The sequence below is a fragment of the Canis lupus genome, chromosome 11 (genome assembly GCF_003254725.2).
Source record: "Canis lupus dingo isolate Sandy chromosome 11, ASM325472v2, whole genome shotgun sequence".
In the NCBI taxonomy this organism is placed as follows: Eukaryota; Metazoa; Chordata; class Mammalia; order Carnivora; family Canidae; genus Canis; species Canis lupus.
Window position 1 is genome coordinate 73,729,067 of NC_064253.1, and position 21,392 is coordinate 73,750,458.

At 54.0% G+C, this 21,392-nt stretch overlaps 2 protein-coding genes across 11 annotated transcripts in view; both read left to right on the forward strand.

The window, feature by feature from the left end:
- Positions 1-7,190, forward strand: part of LOC112650436 (uncharacterized) — a 30,701-nt gene extending 23,511 nt beyond the window's left edge. For 8 of the 10 annotated variants that reach the window (XR_007414181.1, XR_007414183.1, XR_004803626.2 and 5 more), the window contains 2 exons: positions 6,153-6,257; positions 6,488-7,190. Coding sequence is in view for 2 of the 10 variants with exons in the window: in XM_035696933.2 (XP_035552826.1) it covers positions 6,153-6,257; positions 6,488-6,496 (114 nt within the window). In the remaining 8 variants the exon portion in view is untranslated. The remainder of the gene's footprint in view (positions 1-6,152; positions 6,258-6,487) is intronic. The other 2 variants (XR_004803624.2, XM_035696930.2) reach the window with 1 other exon arrangement.
- Positions 7,191-10,239: 3,049 nt separating this feature from the next.
- LOC125756089 (uncharacterized) lies at positions 10,240-15,361 on the forward strand. The gene is made up of 2 exons (XM_049116436.1): positions 10,240-14,016; positions 14,112-15,361. The coding sequence occupies exons 1-2, from the start codon at positions 13,300-13,302 to the stop codon at positions 14,607-14,609; spliced, it is 1,215 nt and encodes a 404-aa protein (XP_048972393.1). The 5' UTR covers positions 10,240-13,299; the 3' UTR covers positions 14,610-15,361.
- Positions 15,362-21,392: the final 6,031 nt, after the last annotated feature.

The window sequence follows — 21,392 nt, forward strand, 5'->3', positions numbered from 1 at the left end:
GGGTGGTATCTCATTGTGGCTTTAATTTGCATTTCCCTGATGATGAGTGATGTTGAGCATCTTTTCATGTGTCTGTTGACCATCTGTGTGTCTTCTTTGGAGAAATGTCTGTTCATGTCTTCTTCCCATTTGTTCATTTGGGTTATTTGTTTTTTGATGTTGAGTTGTAAAGTTCTTTATATATCTTGGATACTACTCCTTTATTGGACATATCATTTGCAAACATCTTCTCTCATTCTGTAGGTTGTCTTTTAGTTTTGTTGATTGTTTCCTTCAAGGTGCAGAAGCTTTTTATTTTGATGTCGTTATTTAGAACACTATTCCTAAGAAAAGGGGACCCAAAAACCCAAGCCCAGTAACTTCAGTGGGTTGCAGACTTCTAGTCAATTCAATTGAGAGCTGGAAAGTGGGGAGGGAAATGATCAAGAAGGCCGGCAGATGTCTTAACTCTGGGTGGTCATGAAGCCAGGTATCAATTCTACTGTATTAGATAGGAAAGGCGACTGTGACACCATTAACAAGACCTCCCCACCTCTGGGTCTTGGGAAGAGAGAGACATCACAGTGGGACACTGACTCAGAGCACGGATCGCTTCCACAGGAGAGCAAGCGTCTGTCTCCCAGTGATGCTGAGCCATCCTGCTGTTGTTTAAGGCCGACTGTCCTGGGTCATGGGCAGGATCCATGAGGCAGCCAGTGAATCCTGTGGGCTTTAGGCCATCCCCACTTTTGCTGTGAAGTGAATTCCTTAATAAGAGGCAGTGTCATACCATGACTGGGTGAAAAGCTTTCCGTAAGCCCATGGGCTCTAGTGCTGGCAGAGGCAAAAAGTACCAGGAAAGCAAATCCAAATAAAAAATAAATGTAAAATATTCCTGTGAGAACAATTCACGTGCCCCAGATGGGGTTAGTTACTGGCTGAGCAACAGGCAGACGTCAGGCATGAGGGAAAATGCTGGCTTCCTTCCCTAGGAGAGGAGGGACGTAGGGAAAACAGTGAGTTCAGATTCTCCAAGTCCTCTGAGACCTCCAGGTAACTGCATCTTCTCGTAAAAGAAATCTGGTGAGATCACATGGTCAACCAACGTTGCCATCCCGCCACTCCTTGAATCCGAATTTGGCTCCCAGCCATCTCAAGCCCATGGCCTCGATGATCGATTCCTCACTTGGCCACAGGAAAGCCCTGAATGTCAGTCTGTGCCTTGTGGCACATCTCGAGACTCGAGCTCGTCGTTGCCTGGGTCGGAGATAACTGAATGCCTTCGGAAGCAGCCGCTCTGCTGGTTTCACTATCTTTCATCTCCCTTTTAGATTGTTGAGAGTTTGGCTTCGGCTTGAAAAAGTCCCAAGAGAAAAAAAAAATCCGGATATTTTATGTAAATGGACTTGCCTACTTAAAAAAAAAAAAAAAGTCCAAGAGACCAAAAGAGATTATTTTCTTGGTCACTGTTCCCTGAGCTACTTCTAGCTCCCAGTCTGGAATAAGATCCGGATTCCCACTGCCTTGCATCTCATCTCAGCTCAATAACCAGGGATTCAGTAGAGGTAAAGCTAAGCTCCCAATAAAGACAAACTAGAGTGGCCTCTTGCCCCTGAAGTGAGTGGTCCAGGGCAACTGAGAGTTTTCCTCCTTTGCAACGCCTTCTTCCACGGCATTAGCAGGGTTTTCTTCTGCACGGATGAAGCCTTTGCATCTGGTGAGAAAGGAGACAAGTGGGGGCACCTGCAGGGCTCAGTCGGTTAAGCGTCTGCCTTCAGCTCAGGTCTTGATCTCAAGGTCCTGGGATCCAGCCCCGCATCGGGCTCCCTGCTTCTCCCTCTCCCTCTGCCCCTCTCCTGGCGTGTGTGCACTCTCTCTGTCAAATAAATGAAAAAAAAAAAAATCTTAAAAAAAAAAAAAAAAAAAAAAGGAGACCAGAGTGGAGGAGTCTTGGGCATCAGGGGGCTCAGTTGGTTAAACATTCCAACTCTTGGTTTCAGCTCAGGTCATGATCTCAGGGTCGTGAAATGGAGACCAGGTCGGGCTCCATGCTCAGCAGAGTCTGCTTGAGATTCTTTCCCCCTCACATTCCCTCCCACTCTGCTCCTGCTCATTCTCTCTCTCTCTCTCTCTCTCAAATAAATAAATAAATAAATAAATAAATAAATAAATAAATAAAATAAAATAAAATAAATAAAATAAGAGGAGTGGAGGAGTCCTGCTGGGTATCTTAGAACTCAGACCCAGCAGTGGCACACATCACTGTCACTTATGTCCACCGGGAGAAGTCAGATACATGGCCACCCTGACCACAAGGGAAGCTGGCCAAGATGATCCCGTGTCTGGCTGCAAGGCTACTCGTGGGCGGAAAAGGGGAGGAGGGTTTTGGTAAACAGCCAGCCATCTGCCATACATCATTCAAAACGGGCCCTCTTTCCCTGAGAGTCAGCACTACTTTTCTAGGCCTGGCAGGGTAAAGAACCACAAACTTGAGAAATGTATTGTCCCACACCCTGGGGGCCAGAATTCTGCAGTGACCCCTGTTGTCAGGGCCCACGATCCCTGTAAGGTGCCAGGAAAAACCCTTTATGTCTCCTTCTTAGCTTCTGGTCAGTTCCAGGAGTTTTCTTGTCTCCAATGCTCTCTCCTGACACGGCCTTCTCCCTGTGTGTCTCCACATCGTCTTACTTTTATATGTGCCTGCTCTCTGTCCTAGTCTTCTCTTTTTAGGGACACCAGGCTTATTGGGTTAGGGCCCACCCTATGACCTTAACTTGATTACCCCAGTAGAGACCTTACTCCAAATAAGGTCACATTTGGAGATATCAGGGTTAGGACTTGAACATATCTTTTGGGGGGGAGTGGGTGTAGGAGGGAACATAGCTCAACCACAACAGGATGAATTGTCTGCAGCCAATTCTTGGGCACCAGGGTCGGCATCATTTGTCACAGAAGCAAACCTAAGCAAACAAAGAGAATGTATTTGAAGGGTATTGGGTAGTTCCTGGAACCACAGGAGAACTTGAACAAACCGGCTTTGAGAAGGCTAGAAATCTGGGCAGCTCCAGGGAGGAACTGTCGGACGTCTCCGCAGGGCCTGCCTTCTCAGTGACCCTGCCCCACTGATCTTCGGGGCAGCTGTCCCTTCTCTCAAGAAACCAACTCTGGGAAGAGTCTGTTGGGTCAGCCTGTGACGGAACCAGGGCCTCTTTAGGGGTGTGTGAATCGGATCAAGCGCTGGACGGCCTTGCCAGGACCTCATGGATAGTGGGAGGGGCAGTTCCCCAAGAGAAAGAGGGGTGCAGCTCCTAAGGAAACGAGGGGAAGGATGTGTTGTACAGGCAAACCCACAGCTGTTTGCTACACATTGTAATTCATTTGAGAAAGATTTTTCAGCTCAGGCAGTTGTATTTCTAAATATTTTGGCACTTAAGGGAGCGATTTAGTCATCTGGAAAATGCAGAGCGGTGGAAAAATGCAGTGTCATGTGGTAAAAGGAGCGCTTGTGGTGGAATCAGGAGAACAGGTTTGGGTTTTTTTTTTTTTTTTTAGATAATTCTCAGATGGAATAATTCTATCCTCAGAACTGAAGATCAAGAAAAGCTCTAAGAAACAACAAGAACATCCAACCAAGTATCGAGTTACTAAACGGAAACAAAAAGCACATAATAAAAATCAATTAGAAAAAAAAAAGCGTAACAGAACTGAAATGTCATTCAAATCAGCTACCAAGGCAGTTTGTAAAGGAAAAACTCACCAAAAGTGCAAAGGGTCTCTGTAAGGAAAAAACACAAAACAAAACAAAACAAAAAACATTAGCGTCTACATGGAGGCATAAAAAGTGAAGGATGGGAAGACCTGAGATTTTTATTTTATTTTATTTTTTTATTTTATTTTATTTGTTTTAGACCTGAGATTTTTAAAGATGTCATTTCCTACCACGTTGACTTATGCGGTGTAAAAATCTCAGCTAAAAAAAAAAAAAGAAAAACCATCTCAGCCAATCAAAATTTTAATTACGTTTTTTAAACTTGACAATGAGAGACTAAAATTCACAGGAGAATGTCAGGCCCTCGCTGCCGACGAGCTCCCTTCCAAGGAACCAGCCCCGAATTTTGATTCTGGCTCTGCCCCTAATGATCTGTGAGACTTTAGGCGAGAAATACAACCTTTGGGGGGGTCTTAGTTTCCTCTTCTGTGAAGTGGGATAATCATGGTCCCTCCCTCAGAGCCCCGGAGCGAGGATCACGTGGACAAAGTATTTGAAAGTGTTTTATAAACTGTAAGACACTCTTCATGTTCTAACTGTGATTTTTTATTTTTTACTCCCCCAATGATGTTGGATAAATGTGACAATCAAGTGCTCTCATTTTGCAAAAATCAAACAAACAAAAAACACCTTTTCTCTTATTAAACTGAGGCACATGATGATTTGTAAATGCTGATCCCTTGGACTGGCCAGGAGAGCTCGCAGGCGCCGCTTGAGCCAGGGGAGCGGACCTGCTCGGGCACCCCTGGGTCACATGAACCGAGCACGGTGTGCCCTCCTCTGCACTCCTCCAGCCGAGTGTCCTCTCCCCTTCTGTAGAATGGGCGGTTTTGGACTTCGTGAGGTTTGAGAGAAAAGACTTTGGCGTCGTTACAGATCTCAGTGTGAACCCTGGTGTGTTGACCTTGGACGACGCACCCCCTCTTCTCCTGGCTCTCAGAGTCCATCAGATGGGGACAATAATGTCTTATTAAATATGAAAATAAATATTAAGTCCCTGAAACATAATAAATGCTTACTCACTGGTAGGTGTCGTAGTTACTATTATTACCATTATTACCTCTAAGGGCATCTGCAGCTCTCCAGTCTAGGATGCTGTGTCAGAGAAAGGCTGAAACAGGAAGAAAACAGAGGATTCCCTTAATAAGACTTGAGTTAGTATCGCAAGTGGGACATTTTCCTGGAAGACAGGCTGTGTTCACAGGGCCTTATATAACCTTGGTGACTCACAGCCAGAGTTCAGTGTGGCCCTGCCTCCTCGGAGAAAAGGCGAGAGAGGAGAGCAGAGCCCTGGTGCCCGACAGCGCAAGGCCCTGGTTGGGCCGGGGCAGTGGGGGCAGTTGATGGCCCCTCCAGCTAGATCTTTAAATTCTTGTAAAATGGGGGTGGCTGGTGGCTCAGTTGGTTTAGCGCCTGACGCTTGGTTTCTGCTCAGGTTGGAGCTCTGCATGGAATCTGCTCCAGATCCTCTCTCTCTCCCCAGCCCCTCCCCCGTGTGTGAGCACTCTCCCTCTCCCTCTCCTTCTTCCTCTCTCTCCTTCTCAAAGAAATAAATAAAATCTTTTTTAAAAAAACAAATTGTAAAATGTATGTTGAATGGAGGGGTTTTTTTTTTATGCAAAAAAAAGAAAAAAAGAAAAAAAATTAAGATTTCACCAGTCTCGGATCAAGGGTCCCAATCTCCACTGGATGAGCCAGGCAGGTGTCCCTTGTGAAAGTACTTTTTGACGTCGGGGCCTTGGTGGCCAGCAGAAAGCCATGGCCCTCACCTTCCCTGGGGGCGGGACCCGGATGGGTCCGAATTGGGCAACTGTGTGGCTCCGGAGGGACGGCTGCAGCCTCAGGGCAAGGCGTAGGGGGAAGGGCAATTCTCACCAGGAACTGGTTTAGGAATGACCGTGACACGATGGTGGCCACGAGGTGTCAGGAGTCGGGTGCTCCGGGCTTCTGGGAGAGCTCCCCTCATTCCTGAGGCGGCCCCAGGCCCTTGGTGCGGCTGCAGTACGAGCCCTGTGGACGGGGCTTTCCTCTTCAGCTGCCACAGAAACAAATCACCACCAACTGGTGACTTAAAACAACACAAATTACCCTCTTAAAGCCCTCGGGGGCAGAAGCGGCCCGGGCTGACCAGGGTGTCTCGGGGCCCTGCTCCCCCGGAGGCCCTGCTGCCCCGGAGGCCCTGAGGAATCCCTGTGGGGTGCCCCGGCGGCCAGACCAACCCCCCAACCCCCTGCAGCCCCCGCAGGCCCTGATCAGTCTGTCCCTCTGGTGTCACCTTTTAGAGAATATCCTGTAAACGGAATCATGGACTTGGTAGCTTTTTAAATCTGGTTTCTTTTTCCTAAAATTATGCATTTGAAATTCATCAACGGGGCGCTTAGGGAGTGTGTTCCTCTTCTTGCAGGTGGCATCTGATTCTGGAGACGTCTCCCTGTACCCACCAGGCGAAAGACGCTTGAGGTGTTTCCAGTCGTTGGCAGTTATGGATAAAGCCTCCACAAACGCTCAGGTACCGCTAGGTTTTGTGTGAATATATGTTTTCATCTCACTTGAGCAAATACGTAAGAAAGGACTTGCTGGGTCACGTTGCAAATGTGCAGTAAACTTCCCAAGGGACGGCCAAACTGGCTTCAAAGTGGCCGTACCATTCTGTACTCCCGTTAGTCACGGATGAAAGTTCTAGTTGCCCCACATCCTCATCAGCATTCAGTATTGCATTTTTTTCTCTCTTAATTTTAGTCATTCTGACAGGTGGGCAGTGACCTAGCAACCCCGCTTCGACAAATCCATCACAGGGGCGCCTGGCAAAAATATGAAAAGGTGTTCACACGAGGCTATCCGTGCAGCTCCGTTTGTGATTGCAAGAGACTGGGAGCATCAGCAGAAGGGTGATTGAGGGGCTCAATCACTGGAGGCTCCGCTGGAAGAGCGTGTGACTCTCGATCTCAGGGTTTGAGCGAATATTCTTCAGATTACTTAAGAATTTCTAAAAATCTTTTTAAAAAAAAGAAAGAAGAGAAGACTAAATGAATGAATGAACTACGGTACAACCTCCAAGTGGAGTATTATGGAGCTGTACCAAGGAATAAGAAAATTCTCAATGACTACGGTGTGATGTCCAGGATATATTTTTAAGTAAAAAGGGAAATGTAACAAAATAATGTATAGAGTATGTAATCATTTAACTACAAATAAAAGAAGTGATGAAAATTTAATACAGCATTACTATAGCAGAGAGTGACTAGATGGGAAAGGGTAAAGTAGAGTCTAGACTTTTAAAAATATGCCTTGGGACGCCTGGGGGACTCAGCGGTGCAGTGTCTGCCTCTGGCCCAGGGCGTGACCCCGGGGTCCCAGGATCGAGTCCTGCATCGGGCTCCCTGCATGGAGCCTGCTTCTCCCTCTGCCTATGTCGTCTCTCTCTCTCTCTCTCTCTGGGTCTCTCATGAATAAATAAATAAAATCTTAAAAAAAAAAACAATAAAAAATATGCCTTATTTTGTAGGTTTAACTTTGGAGCCATATAAGTATTTTTACATGATTACAACAAAATTGAATTTAAAAAATCCTTAGAAAAAATAAATAAATAAATAAATAAATAAATAAATAAAAAATCCTTAGACATCAAAAGTAAAATGAAATAAAAATGATCCTCCTTGTGCATTCAGTGGATGACATAACCACGTAAAACGACTTTGAGTGACTTTAAATCACCATCATTGGCCTCTGTATCCCTGAAGGGATGTATCCAAAGACACAAAAACATACGTGTTACGGGATTACAAATAAGTGGTTACATCGGTGTCTTTGAGAACTGAGGTATTCGGCATGGTGATACAGATTAGGATCGGTGACGTTGCCATAGTTCTCCCTTGGAATTAGAACTGTCTGTCCGAATATTTACACCTTTTATCTTTAGAAAATATGTATTTCCTTGCTGTGACCACTAAAAAGAATACAAATTAACAAAATCACACATTTTTAAGACACTCAGAAAAGGGACTGTTTTGTAGATTTGATGGCCCTAGGTATTGATTGTCAATATTTTCAGCTGTGATCATGATAATGCGGAGATTACTTTTGCAAGAAGAATGTCTATCTTTTAGGGATATATTCTGAAATATTTACAGAAGAAATAATGCAATGTCTAGGACTTGCCTCAAGATACATGCGAATGTGTGGATGATTCGGGGTGACCATGTGGTGATAGCTGCAGGAGCTGGGTGATGCGTAGGCTGTCGTCATTGTACTACTCTTTTTATTTTTACATGATTTAATTTTTTTTTCAAAAATAGTGTTTTTAAAAACAGGTGTGCGAACAAGCGTGTGGATATTATGTAAGGATGTGATGCTTGGAGCTGCTGCAGCCACCTTGTGATCATGAGCATGTAAGCCTGAAATGAGAGGATCCAAATTGATAGATACTTCATTTGCATAAATTCAAATTTGTTAAACTGGCTAATTATAAAGCTAGTAAGTGAGAAAATGAGGTAGTTTTGATGGATAAAAATATTGAAATTAGAGTTTCTCAATGGATATATGTGAGACTTCCTTGTTTGCAACTAATAGAAACTGTGGCTTACCTTAGGCAAGATTTGGAGATATATTTTGGGCGTTCAGGGCAAACGCATGGCATTCTAGTATAGAAATGCCACCGAGCTGCATGAGGAACTTAGCTCAGAGTGTAAAGTCTGGCAGCACTCTTTCTCCGTCTCGACTCTCACCGCCCTATCTTGTTGCAGACCAGCGTTCTTCGTTTTCCAGGCAACGTCATAGAACACATGCACGTTCAGAGCGTCTGGTTTTGCACACCCAGAGAGAGGCTGATTTGTCCCACCTGGACCCTGTTCCAAAAATTCTGGAGGAAAAGATTGACTGGTCCAGAAGCTGAGGTTGTCCTACCCAAGAAGAAGGGCCCAATTCTAGGTCAGTCATGGCCAGGGTCCACGGTGTGTGCAAAATGGCTGATCCGGTGGTCTCTGGGGTGTTCACGTGAATGGAGAGAGTGGGAAGGACAATTCCCCGAGATGCGGGGTGGGAAGCAACTGGGCAGACGGACGGAAGGTATGTAGAGTCGGGCCCGATCATGAAGCTTCCAGTGGGTGCAGACATGGGTGAGCATGATGACTTGGACGGGCTTTACTCTGGTCGACTTAAAGCAAATGAGCAAGTGCAGAAGACAAGCGTGGGACAAGGACACAGGTGAGGTGGCTCGGCTCTCTGCTGCTCCTGGGTCGTCACAGAGACTTGCTCAGGTTTGGGGGTCAGTATCGTCTCCAAGGAGTGAGGAACCGGCCAGGCCCAAGGCGCTCAAGCCATGACCCTGCGGGGGCAACTACCCGTTCACTCCCAGCACCGTCCGACATTGGTCTCACGGAGTTCTGTTTCCCACCACGCCGCCGGCCTACCCTGGCCCACCTGGTGCTCTAGACAACGGCAGCGTGACAGCTGGAGCCTCCAGCTGTGCAGCTTCTTTTTTTCTTTTTTTTTAAGACTTATTTATTTATTTATGATAGACACAGAGAGAGAGAGAGGCAGAAACACAGGAGGAGGGAGAAGCAGGCTCCATGCAGGGAGCCCAACGTGGGACTCGATCCCGGGTCTCCAGGATCACGCCCTGCGCTGCAGGCGGCGCTAAACCGCTGAGCCACCAGGGCTGCCTGGGACCCAAGATTTAATAAGTGGGAAAGAATCATGTTATCAAACGAACTCACTGGTTACCTTGTGGGCCTAGTGAACCACAACGTCAGCACCACTTGGTTGACAAGATTCTGACAATGAGTCGCTGATAAAACAAACCAAATCTACCCCACTGCCCCCCACTCCTGCCCCTCCCGGGGACCCTGACCAACAAAGGTGGCGCACCGGGACCGCAGTCGTCAGGTAGCTAGGAGAACGAATGCTGTGCAACGGCCGATTAATAATAATGAACGTTTGCATGGAAATAAATAAAGTGCTTCCACATTCTTTATTTGATCTCCGATAAGCCCATGAGTGAGGCAGGAAGGTGTTATTTTTTATAAAGGAGGAAGTGGAGTCTCAGAGAGGTGTCCAAGCTGGTGATAAATGAGAAGAAAACAGGCCTTGGTCTTTGCTCAATCCTTCCTTCATCCTTCTCTCCTTCCTCCCCCCTTCTTCCTCCCTTCCCCTTCCCCTTCCCTCCCCTTCCTCCCCTCCTCTTCTCCCTCCCTCTCTCCTTACATCTTTCCATGAGCTTGTGTTGATTCCTACAGTGACTCAGGCCCTAGGCTTGGAACTGGGGCTCAGAAGATAAATGAGACGTGGTTAGTGCTTTGAAAGAACAGAGTAGAGGAGACAGATGTCTCCAGGGCTAAACATAGACACAGAGTGGAGTCATCACAGAGGGAGGGAAGACACTTAAGTGGACCTTGAAGGGTAAGTGGCATCACCAGGAGGAAGTAATGGAGCCGGGAAGGGCCCCCTGGGCAGAGGGAGCAGAGGGAGCAGAGGGAGCAGAGGGAGCAGAGGGAATAGGGGCCTGAGAAGATCCAGATGCCCCGAGTAGTGGTGAGGAGGGTGGGGAGGATGCCCGGGGTCCCGGGATGGGGGCAGTGAGCTGGAGCCAGCTGAGGAGGGCCTGGGAGGCTGTCCTGGGAGGCCTGGAAGGCGGTGGGGCCCCCGAAAGTGCCTGAGCAAGGGGGTGACTGTCATGGAAAGAGCCATCCCTGGCCGCTCTGGTCTGGCGGCTGCTCAGGGTGAGGTCAGCCTGGACGTGCGGAGAACAGTCAAGAAGCTGATGCAAAGACGACAGGACCTGAGGCAGCGGGGCCGGGGGCGGAGGCTGCAGCTGTCAGCGGCTCCTGCCATTTAGTTCCTTCCTGATGACGCGTCCTTCCTGCTCGTTCCCTGCGGACGTCGCCTCTCTGGGCCAAGAGCGCTTCGCCCTCGTCCTGCCTTTCGCCGGGCAACAGCGCCTCGTTCTTCCCTCTTCTCTGGAGCCTGGGTCGCTCCGCCAAGACGGTCAGGGTGAGCAGCGGCCCCCGGAGTGCTGGGGACCCCCCTCAGGGGGGTCCTTCCCGGGGTCAAAGCCTGTCGCGTCTGGACAGGTGCGGGCAACGAGGTGGCTAGAGGCTGGTTGATGGTCCAGCGGCTGTTTTCTTAGGAGAAAAAGGTGGATTTTAGGGAGTGAGAATAATGAGGTCTAAGGTCAAAGGGAAGCAGAGATGCGGGCCTCGCCCAGCACCCGGTCGTGGGTTCACCTGAACCCAGGCCAGCGTGGTCCCGCCCCGGGTCCCTCTGTTCAGCTAGCCCCAGCGGTGTCACTGTCCCCAGAGGGACTTTGGGACCTTGGTCTGCAGGCGCTCCTACAGTGACCGGACCTCCTGGAGCCGCCGCTGTGCTTGTGTAACTGTCTACATGCCTCCCTTTGCTCATCCCCATTGTTTGTTTTCCATTTTTGTGAAGACTTCATTTATTTTAGAGAAAGAGACGACACAGGGAGGGACGGAGAGGGAACGGGACGGAGGGAAAACAATCTGCACACTGAGCGCAGGGCCCGGCCTGGGGCTCGATCCCACACCCCAAGGCCACGGCCTGAGCTGAAACCAGCGGTCGGGCCGAGCCTCCCAGCGCCCTGGTGTTGGTGTTTTTGAGTCAACTCTCTCTAATTGAAGGACCGCGTCCGCCGAGCCTGTGCTCATTTTTAAAGCATCTATTTGTGATTTTTTAAAAAATTCATTATTCAAAACCTAGTACAGGGCAGACCGGTCAGTCCTCCCCAAAGCGTCCAGTGAACATTTCCCCAGTGTGGGCAGGTCTCAGGGGAACGGAGGTAAATCGGGGTTAGTTTGCAGCAAGCAGAGCTCACAGCCCACTGGGGGCGTGGGGTGGGCGCAGAGAGAGGCAGTTATTGTCTGGAACATTCTAAACGCAAAGCGCACATTCAACCCACACCTGCTGGCGCCCGGGCCGGCCGGGCCCTGTGGGCAGCGGGGACGCAGTCCCCGAGCCTAAGTGCTAAGGGACGGGCAGGGCCCAGAGGGGTGAACGGTGTTCCTGGGCTCGGGGAGGGACGGCAGCATTTGAGTGGGGCTGGTAAGGAGAAGTGGGGTATGGGCCGGCCAGGAACAGGGTGGCAGGAAATGGAGCCGCAGGGGTCCTGGGACCGTCGGGTCCCGGGGGGCGGAGGCTGCACGGCTGGTTGCTGGTCACCCCTTCCCACGCTTCGACCCTTGGGCCCTTGGAGCCTCGTGGCCACCGTCACCTGGGGCGTAAGTGGAGGCCGCGGGGGCGCAGGGCCCGGTGAAGGCCGCGGGGGCCGCCGCTGCCCCTGCCCGTCTCTGCCTCCCCCCGGCTCGCTCGTGGACAATCACACGTGAGAAAAGACAAGTCAGTTGTGGGCCACTATGAAGCAGGCAAGCCGTCCCTTGGCCTCGCCGCCTGCCGTGGTGACCGGGGGCCCGTGGGTCCCAATGGGTGGCCTGTCCCCACGCCGTGCATGTGCGTGTGTGTGAGCGACTGTGTGCAGCGCGTGCTCGGGGATCGGGTCGCCAGCAAGTCGCAGCCCCCTTCGTGAGAAGCCATCGGGCCTGGGGGGCTGCTGCGCTGCTGTGCTGCTGTGCCAAGAGGTCGCCCCCACGGGTGCCCTGGGATGGGGGATCGAGGCTTCACCCGGGGTGGTCAGCAGCCCTCGAGGCTCTGTGGGTGAGCGGATCGGGGGACCCGCCGGAGTCGCCCTGGGGTCCCCGTCCCATCTCGGAGGGGGTGAGCTCATCCGGTCCAATGCCGCTCCCCTGCTGCCCTTCCACCCGGTGGTGTGGCCGCCCTGGCCCGTCCCGGCCGGCGCCCAGGCCAGGCTCTCGTCCGAGCCTCCGCTCGCAGACTGTGCCCGGGGGACGCCCGCGTGTCAGCTGCAGCATCTGGAGGCCCATGTCCGCGTGTCAGCTGCAGCACCCGCACATCTCCACTGGGCGGGCGGCCGGGAGTCCCCCGATGGGGCGTTGGGGGTCGGTGCAGGGCTGGCTGCGGGGCAGCAGGCGGTTGTGCCTGGGTCGTAGCTGAGCAGCCACAATGCCCTGCTCCCGCCCGGCTGCTGGGTGCTAAGCCTCGGCCCCGAAGCCGCTGCTCCTCCTGCTCCGTAGCCTCCGTGAGCTTCACGTCTCCCTCCTTTTTGGTCATTGGGCCTGACTGGCTCCTGGGCCAGCGGGGGCAGTGGCCGCAGACTCCCCATCGCCACTCTCATCCCCCTCCTCCCATCCTCCCTTCCTCCCACCTCCTCCCCCTCTTCCCCCTCCTCCCCCTCCTCATTTTGGGAAAAGCCTCTCCCCCTCCCGCCCCACAGTCCTTCCTTCTCTCTCCCGGCCCGTCCCCTGCTTCTCTGACAGAAGCCCAGGGGACCTGTTGAATCCGGAGCCTGCCCCTGTCACAATGACCAAAAGCAACAACAGACCAAAAAGAAAGAGCCAAGGCTCCCCTGTTCCGAGGGTTAGGGGGACTCCACGCAGAATCGGCACCAGGGGGAGGACCTTTGCGGGACAGAGAAGGGGGTCGGCCGCGCTGTCTGCTCCCTGGGTCCGAGCCATCCTGTGCCCATGCCTGGGCCAGACCCCTGGGCCCAAGCCCCCCCAACCCCCGGGCCACCCCTCTTGCTCTCCTTCCTGTTCTCGCCCCTAATGGCCGGTGCCCCCAACTGCAGGGTCCTTGCTTACGCAATCGTCTCTTGGCCACCGGCCCTGACCCCCGACCCCCCTCGGCTGGGCTCTGGCCTCACGCATGTCCAGCAGACCCCGCCGACCGCCATCCTTCGCGCGGGAGCAGCCTCCTGCGGGGCGGATGCTTCTGGCCCCTCAGTGACAAGGACACACAGACTTCTGTGGCTCGCGCCCCAGGTTTCCTTGCTATCGTTGTTCTTAGTTTGGATAAATGACGCATTCACGTGGTTTAAGATTCCAAGGCAACAAGGGTGCACACAGAAAAGCCCGTGTGCGCCACCTTCCAGCCACCAGGACTCGCCCCGGGGGGACCCAGGAGGGACCCCTGACCCCTACGTCCGCTCACGAAGTGTTCGGTACAAGGGCAAGCAAATGCATGTGTCCGTCCTTTCTCCTCCCCGTTATTCTTCATACACCCGGGGCTTCCCACACATGTTCATTGGCGCCGTGTTTTTCTCACGTAGAGATAGAGCTACGGCTTGGGGAGGATTTCCAGTGAATGCACATTACGTGACCTACGTAAAGAAGCCTCGGTGGATGGGCGTGGAGCTGCCTTCCAGTTCTGTGCTGCTCCGGGCGGCCCTGCCCTCGAAACCTGTACGGGTGCCATTTGCACACTTTGGGGGCGCACCTGTTAATGGAAATCCCTGGAGGTGGGGTCACTGGCTCACCGAGAGTGGTAACCGCTCCAGGTGCCCGTCCTGGGCTCGTCCCGGCTCGCTCTCTCGCCGGCCATGAAGAGGCTCCGCTTCCTACAGGGCGCTCCACGTGTGTTCCTAGGAATCCTCTGGGCCGCCTGCAAGTTGGGTGGGACGGAGAGGCCCTCGGGGTCCCCGGGAGCGGGGTGCTGGGTCCCGGGTACCGTGGGCGAGGGAGCGTCACTCCGTGGCCCGAGGAGGCTTCGTGAAGGTGGGGCTGGTACCGAAGCAGGAGCTCGCCGGGCAGGGGGAAAGGCCTGTGTGGCCCTGTCTTCCTGGCATTTTACTCCTAAGAGGTGTTCAGGGACACCTGAGGGCGCGCTCTGCAGCGTCAGCCCTGAGAGCGGAGACCGGAGGGCCATGCGAGGGTCGGGTCCACGCGGACGAGTGCTGCGGAGAAGCAGAGTGGCCGTCACGCTCGCCGCCAGACGGGGCCCTGGTACCAGCAGCCGGCAGCGACTGCCTGTCACGCGCGTCGGTGAGGCCCGTTGATCCCATACGCCGACCCCTGCGTGGGGCGCTGTCGTCTCCCACTTACAGGTGAGAACACGGAGGCTCCGCGGAGACGAGAAGCCTGGCACAGGCGCACGACAAGGGAGCGGCAGGGGTGCGCGAGGGCCCGTGGCTCCAGAGTGTCCCCCTGACCTGCCGGGGACCCCGCTGACCCCACAGCCCCGCAGGTGTCGCTGGGAGGAAGTGGTTACGGCTGCTCGCACGTGAGGCTGAGGAAGTTGTATGATCCTTTTTTGGAGGAAATATAGAAAATCTATCACGGCAGGGAAAAACATGTGCTAAATAATATAACGGGGGGGAAGCTGCACATGTGATGGTTTATCTATTTATTATTATCATTATTAAACAATATTTTATTTATTTATTCATGAGAAACACACACACACAGAGACAGAGAGAGGGAGGCAGAGACACAGGCAGAGGGAGAAGCAGGCTCCATGCAGGGAGCCCGACGCAGGACTCGATCCCGGGACCCTGGAGTCACGCCCTGGGCTGAAGGCGGCGCTAACCGCTGAGCCCCCGCTGCCCACGTGCTGGTTTAGATGTGGTGACCGCAGCCGTGCAAAAATAGAAACGGCTGTGGGTGTGTTGACTTTTCTATCCAGAAAATTGTAGGACGTCCCGGGTTTGCTTCTGGTTGTTGTCAGTCCTATATGGGTTGCTGTGTTCTGACTTCAGGAAAGTTGGGGAAATATGGCTACTTTATTAAAATTAAAGACTATATATATATATATTTAAAGATGTTATTTATTTATTCATGAGACACACAGAGAGAGAGAGAGAGAGGCAGAGACACAGGCAGAGGGAGCAGCAGGCTCCATGCAGGGAGCCCGACGTGGGCCTCGCTCCCGGGACCTGGGATCACGCCCAGGGCCGAAGGTGGAGCTAAACTACTGAGCCACCCGGGCTGCCCAAGACTATATATTTTTAAAGTTTTTATTTACTTATTTTAGAAAAAGGAGCGTGTGCGTGCGTGTGGGGAGGGGAGGGGAGCGGCAAGCAGACGCGTGCTGATTGCAGCCCACGCCTGAGCTGAAACCAAGAGCCGGGCCCTTAACCGACTGAGCCCCCCAGGCGCCCCAAAACTAAAGACTATATTGAAGACATTTTCAGTAGTTATTGTATTTTTGATACCGTGAACATCTAAATCTATTACGGAGCAAACACTGGGATCTCGGGATATAATGACTAATACACATTTTGGTCTTTCTCCCTGGCTCCTGACCAGAGAGACCTGAAAACCTTTGTAATTTCCTTAGTGATAAAGGTTCTGGGAGCACCTTCTGTTCTAATATTTGTTCTTTGACCCTCGTGTCCGACACAGGATTCCTAAATGCCTTGGGGCTGCCCAGGGAACAGGAGCATCCAGTGATGTAGTGAGGAGACTCCGGGCCCCCACCCCCGACCCCCCACGCCCCCCACCCCCCCCTGCCCCGAAATTCAGGTGGGGGCCGGAAACCAGAAGGCCCAGGCCCTGAACCCCTGAACTCGGAGGAGGGTGGGGACTGAGTTAATAATTGATGGAGCAGGATGAGAAAGCCTCCCTGCAAATCCCTGCCCCCGGGTGGGGTGCTTACAGTCTGCTGCTTCCGGAGGTGCTGAGGGCTTAGTGCCTCCCGAGGGCGTGGCCGCCCGGCACCTGCTCCGTGCGGGCCTTTACCTGCAGCCCCTGACCTAGTGAGTCCAGCATTTTCCTGAATTCCGGGAGCGTCCCAGCGGGTCATCCACCCCGAGCCGCGGCCGGTGAGAACCTTTGCTGCCTGGGGGCCGCCGCTTGCTGGCACCTAGACCCTAACCTGGGGGGCCCTGATGCTGACCGGATGGCGCGGCGCCCAGCTGGGTCACGGACCGGCGGCGCGGGGAGCCGTTCCCTGCACACGCACCAGTGTTGTCACGGGCAATGACATTTTTGTTTTAACTATGAAACTTGGAAAACCCAAGGGGTGATACTTGATACAAATCCAGGAGGTTAAGGAAGCAGAGGTTTTCAGAGGGTATCGCGGCCTCGCTAATTAACGTAAATTGATATCCATGTCCTGCTGCTCACTCGGGGGCCGCTGCCGTCATTGGATTTCTGCGGTGATTGTTCCTTAAAGGTTAGCCTCGCCCTCCACGTGATAGTTTTCCAGGGGCGCCGGGTGCCGAATCGGGAGGGGGCCCAGGAATGTTCCAGGGACCGTAACAGCTCTGACTGGTGATTGCAGACACGTCACGTGGAATTCCTTTACTTGCTCATTTGTTCATCCTGCCTTCCCGTTAGGTTTTTGTTTTTTTTTTTTTTTTAACTCATTTCACTCACTCACCCATTCCCTCAGTCCCTGCTCCCTGACCTATCCTGCGCCCACTGTGCCAGCTTCTGAGCTGGGCGGGAGCAGCAAGTGGCCCGTGACACTTGTCCCCGCCCAGGAAGGCTTCGCGGGCAGAGAAACATGAACGAGCAGTGGTGATTCCAGAAACTCCAGAGCTGCTTCTCTGCGTCCAGGAGGTGTGCTCGGCCGCTGGGCACTGTCACGGCCGCGACAGGGAGCTGTGCGGTCCTGCCCCTGCGGCGCTCCCGCTGGGTCGTGGGGCCAGGGAGCAACCAGGAAGAAAACCCTTAAAAATTACCATTACTGGGCAGCCCAGGGCCTCCGGGGTGGAGCGGTCGCCTTTGGCCCAGGGCCTGATCCTGGAGACCCTGGATCGAGTCCCGCATCGGGCTCCCTGCATGGAGCCTGCTTCTCCCTCCGCCTGTGTCTTGGCCTCTCTCTGTGTCTCTCATGAATAAATAAATAAAATCTTTTTAAAAAATAAAAAAAGGGGCGCCTGGGTGGCTCAGCAGTTGAGCATCTGCCTTCGGCCCAGGGCCTGATCCTGGAGACCCGGGATCGAGTCCCGCGTCGGGCTCCCAGCATGCAGCCTGCTTCTCCCTCCACCTGTGTCTCTGCCTCTCTTTCTTTCATGAATGAATAAATAAAATTCTTTTTAAAAAAATTTAAAAAAAATCCCTGAACCATCATTTCTAAGGGGATTAAGCAGCATTCTGGGACGAAGAATAACAGGCCAGATTTTCTGGGCAGTGAGGGACACGTTCACCAGGAACTGTGGGAGCAGGGAGGGGCAGCTAATGCGATGCACCCGAGTAGTCAGGGAAGGCCTTGCCAAGGGTTTCCCCCCAAAAAGAGTCTGCAAATGTAGGGAAGAGTTCAACGGGGTGGAATGCAGCGATGGGCAATCCCAAGGAGAGAACTGGGGTGCAAGGACTCGGAGGAGCCAAGGAGACAGCAGGATCCACTCCCTGGGAGGTTGGCAGGTGCCTCGGCGACAGGTGGCAGAGAGGATGAGACGAGGCTGGAGAGACAGGGCAAGGCCACACCCCGGGGCCACCATGCCAGGCGGGAGCAGCTGGCCGTGTGTCTGGGCGGGGGGGGTAAAACGGAAAGCCCTCCGAGCCATGGCCCTCGGCACGTAGGATCCCCGTCGCTTCTCGTGGGTCCGTAATGCCAAACCGGTTGCATGTTATGCTGTGATTACATTGTATGCATGTAAGACGCATCGTAGGCTGCTTGCTGAAGATTTAACCGCTTTTCTTTTTTTCATTTCTAGAGAAAGAGGAACTTAAAAGTCCTCTTGGGGTAATCCACCTTTAGCTGCCTAAAGGCTGCTCCTTCACCTTTGCGGGGCACGTGGAGGGCATCTGGAGGCATGTAACAGGGCACTTTGGGCTCCCTCCAATCGTGGCGGGTACACAGGCATCCGGGGGCCACCCTGTGCTCCGGAGCCCTTGGCAGGCCGGGACCTCGCAGGGCAGCTATGGGGGAAACTGGGGTGCGCGTGGGCCGCTCAGCGACGGAGCCAGACACTCACAGAGGCCGGGGACCAGCTGTGCAGGTCGTCGTCTGTGGGGGAGAGTTGGGGGGGTTGTGGGGGTGGGTGCCCCCACCCCCTCCCTGGCGCTGGGGAACCCTGGAGAGACAGCCCCTGGGGGGGGCAGGGGGCTCCTTGCTGGTCAGGCACCGGGTTTCTCAAGTCTGTGGGTTTGATTTGAAAAACAAAGAAGTGAAATGACGTCCTGCCCTGGGAGATAAGACAGGGAGAGGGAGGTGACACTGGAAGGACAGCTCGCTACGTCCTAGAGGGCCGGGCTCCCCTGGGCCCAGCGCGGCAGGAGCTGGGGCTGAAGAGCCCCTAGGTTTTGCGGGTGTAGCCCCTCCCGGGGGTGGTTGCAGATGGGACAATGGAGGCCCAGAGGAGTGAGCGACTTGCCCTGGATGATTCTGCGAGAAGGAGGCAGGACAGGGGGTGACCTCAGGTGGCCCAGTCCCCTAGGCAGAGCTGCTCAGGCTCCAGCAAAGGGCTGCTATGGTGCAGTGAGGGGGTGAGGAAGGAGAAGGGGGGTGGGGGGGCAGAGGGGAGGGGGGCAGGGAGAGGGGAGACGATGCAATGGGGAGGAGGGAAGGGCAGCGCCCAGACCCACCTCTTAGACCTTCATTGCGGGTCTTTGTTTTTTCTCTAAGTTTCTCCACTTCCCAAAGAAGGTGCTGCTTTGCCGGCCTGATTGTGTTTCCACCACAACTTGGGCCCGCGACACAGCACAAGATTCAGAAAGAAAAAGAGCAAGCCCATTGCTGCGTGTTGTGATAATATGAGTCTGTGTCCCCCCCACCCCCCCCCCCCACCCCCGCGGTGACCTGCGGGGACAGCCCTGAACGCCTTCTGCTCCGCTGAGCCCAGGGGGGCGGCCGCCGTCCAGGAACAGCTGGGCCGATTCGCCGATTCATGTAGAACAAAGGCGGCTCTTCTGCTGGTCGGGGCGGGCGTGGGGCCAGCGGGGCCTGGCCCCTCGCTGGGAAGCGGCTTCTAGAGCGGCTGCCAACAGTGTCGGTGCCCTGCATGCGCCCGGCCCCGCGCCCCGGAGCCTGGCTCCGCACTGACGTCCAGCTGTCTGTCCCAGCTCTGCCACGTCCGGGCGGTGCAGCCCAGCAGGTGCTGTCCTGCTGCTGCCTGGTCCCCCGTTCTGGAACTGTGCCCTGGCCGCACACGCGCTGGCACCTGCTCACTCCTCCTACGTGCCCCCACGGCCTGGCCCGGGCCCCCGAGGGATGCTAGCGATGTTCGCAGAGCCTGTTCCACGCAGCCAACGGTGGACACGGGTCAGCTCATTTCCTTTTCCCACAGCTCTCGGAGGTGGGCACAGTTATCAGACGCAGAGCTGGGGGCCGGGAGGTGTCCTCCGAGGCCTGGCCCACCGCCCTGGCTGCGGTCTTCTTGGCGCCCATCGAATCCCCGGCCTCCTTCCCACCCACCCGAACTCCTTTATCTTAGTTCCTCTCTCAGCCCACTGGCAGGGTCTGTTCCCCGGGCCACAGGCCTGCGGCCTACGGCTGATCCATCCCTCTGCCCTTGGCCCTGAGCGGAGGGCTTGGCACGTAACTAGTGCTCAGAAAAGCAGTGAGTAAATAATAAGTAAGGAAAAAACACAGACCGTGAACTTCTTCTGTGGGTACATCAGAGAATGCGAGAATAGCACTGCCTCAAAGACTTTGTTTTTGGTGCCTGTGTGCGTGTGCAAGTGCGTGTGTAAGGGGTTTTATGAGTTACCTCTTATTTCTAAGCCACAGCAGTTTATAACCTTTCCTAAAATAGAGCTACAGTTCTTAACCCCGAATACCTTCCATATGAATAAATGGGGGGTGGCCACAAAGCACCATGCGAAGCAAACGACGCCTGATCCCCAAGGAGAGGCTGCCCCACCCCCCGACTGTCTTCATTCGGGCTCCAGGAGGAACCTGGGCATCGGGGGCGCATCTGGGCTCAGATTCCAGTTCTCCCCCAGCTGTGGAAACGCAGGCAGGTTGTGTATGTTTTCTGAGCCTGTTCCTGTATTCGGGACATTGAAGATCACGCCCCGCTAAGAGGTGCTTCTAAGGCTTCACTGACTGGCAGAGTAAGGGGACCAGTAAGCACCGCTCGCCCGGGAGTTATAATTTTTTTTTTAATAAGATAATTTTTATTGGTGTTCAATTTACCAACATACAGAATAACACCCAGTGCTCATCCCATCAAGTGTCCCCCTCAGTTATAATTTTAAGTTTAGTTTTTATCGACACCAGGCCAGCCGCGGACAGGCAGCTGGGGGGGGGGGAAGCAGCCGTGGCCCCCCCTGCCGGACCAGACTCCTTCCTCCTCCCTCCTCCCGGCTCATCCTCCTCCAGCCTCCACACCTTTGCTCCTTTGTGCCTGGAGCAGAAGAGGACGCTGTCCTCACCTGTCTCAGCCTTCCTGTGGCCACGTGGCACTGCCTCCCCTGCCTCCCCCTCCCTCCCCTCTCTCTCCTCTCTCCCCTCCCTCCCCTCCCTCCCCCCCCCCTGCTCTCCAGCTACAGGTTATGTGGGAGCAGCCAGGTGTGTGCAATATGACCCTGTCTCTCTGGCCACAGTCACTGGGTGAGGGGTAGGCGTCTGACCCAGGTCAGCCGGGGGCCACGGACGGTCACCCAGCCCCATGGTAAGGGCCATCTGGCGGGAAGCAGACACGCTTGTCCCATTTTGAGGCAGGATAACGAGAGATGCGTAGAGACAGGAGATGGAGTCACCCCGGTGCTCAGGCCCGCCTCTGCACTCCCCCCGGGCGGCTGCACCCCTGCCCCGAGGGCTCTGCAGGGTGTGCAGGGTCCCCAAGAGCCCCACGTCAGCGCATCCTCGCACACATCCTGACTTGCGCTCTGCTCTGGGAACCCGCTGTAGGGGACTCCAGGCTCCCTAGACGCTCGCCCTGATAGCT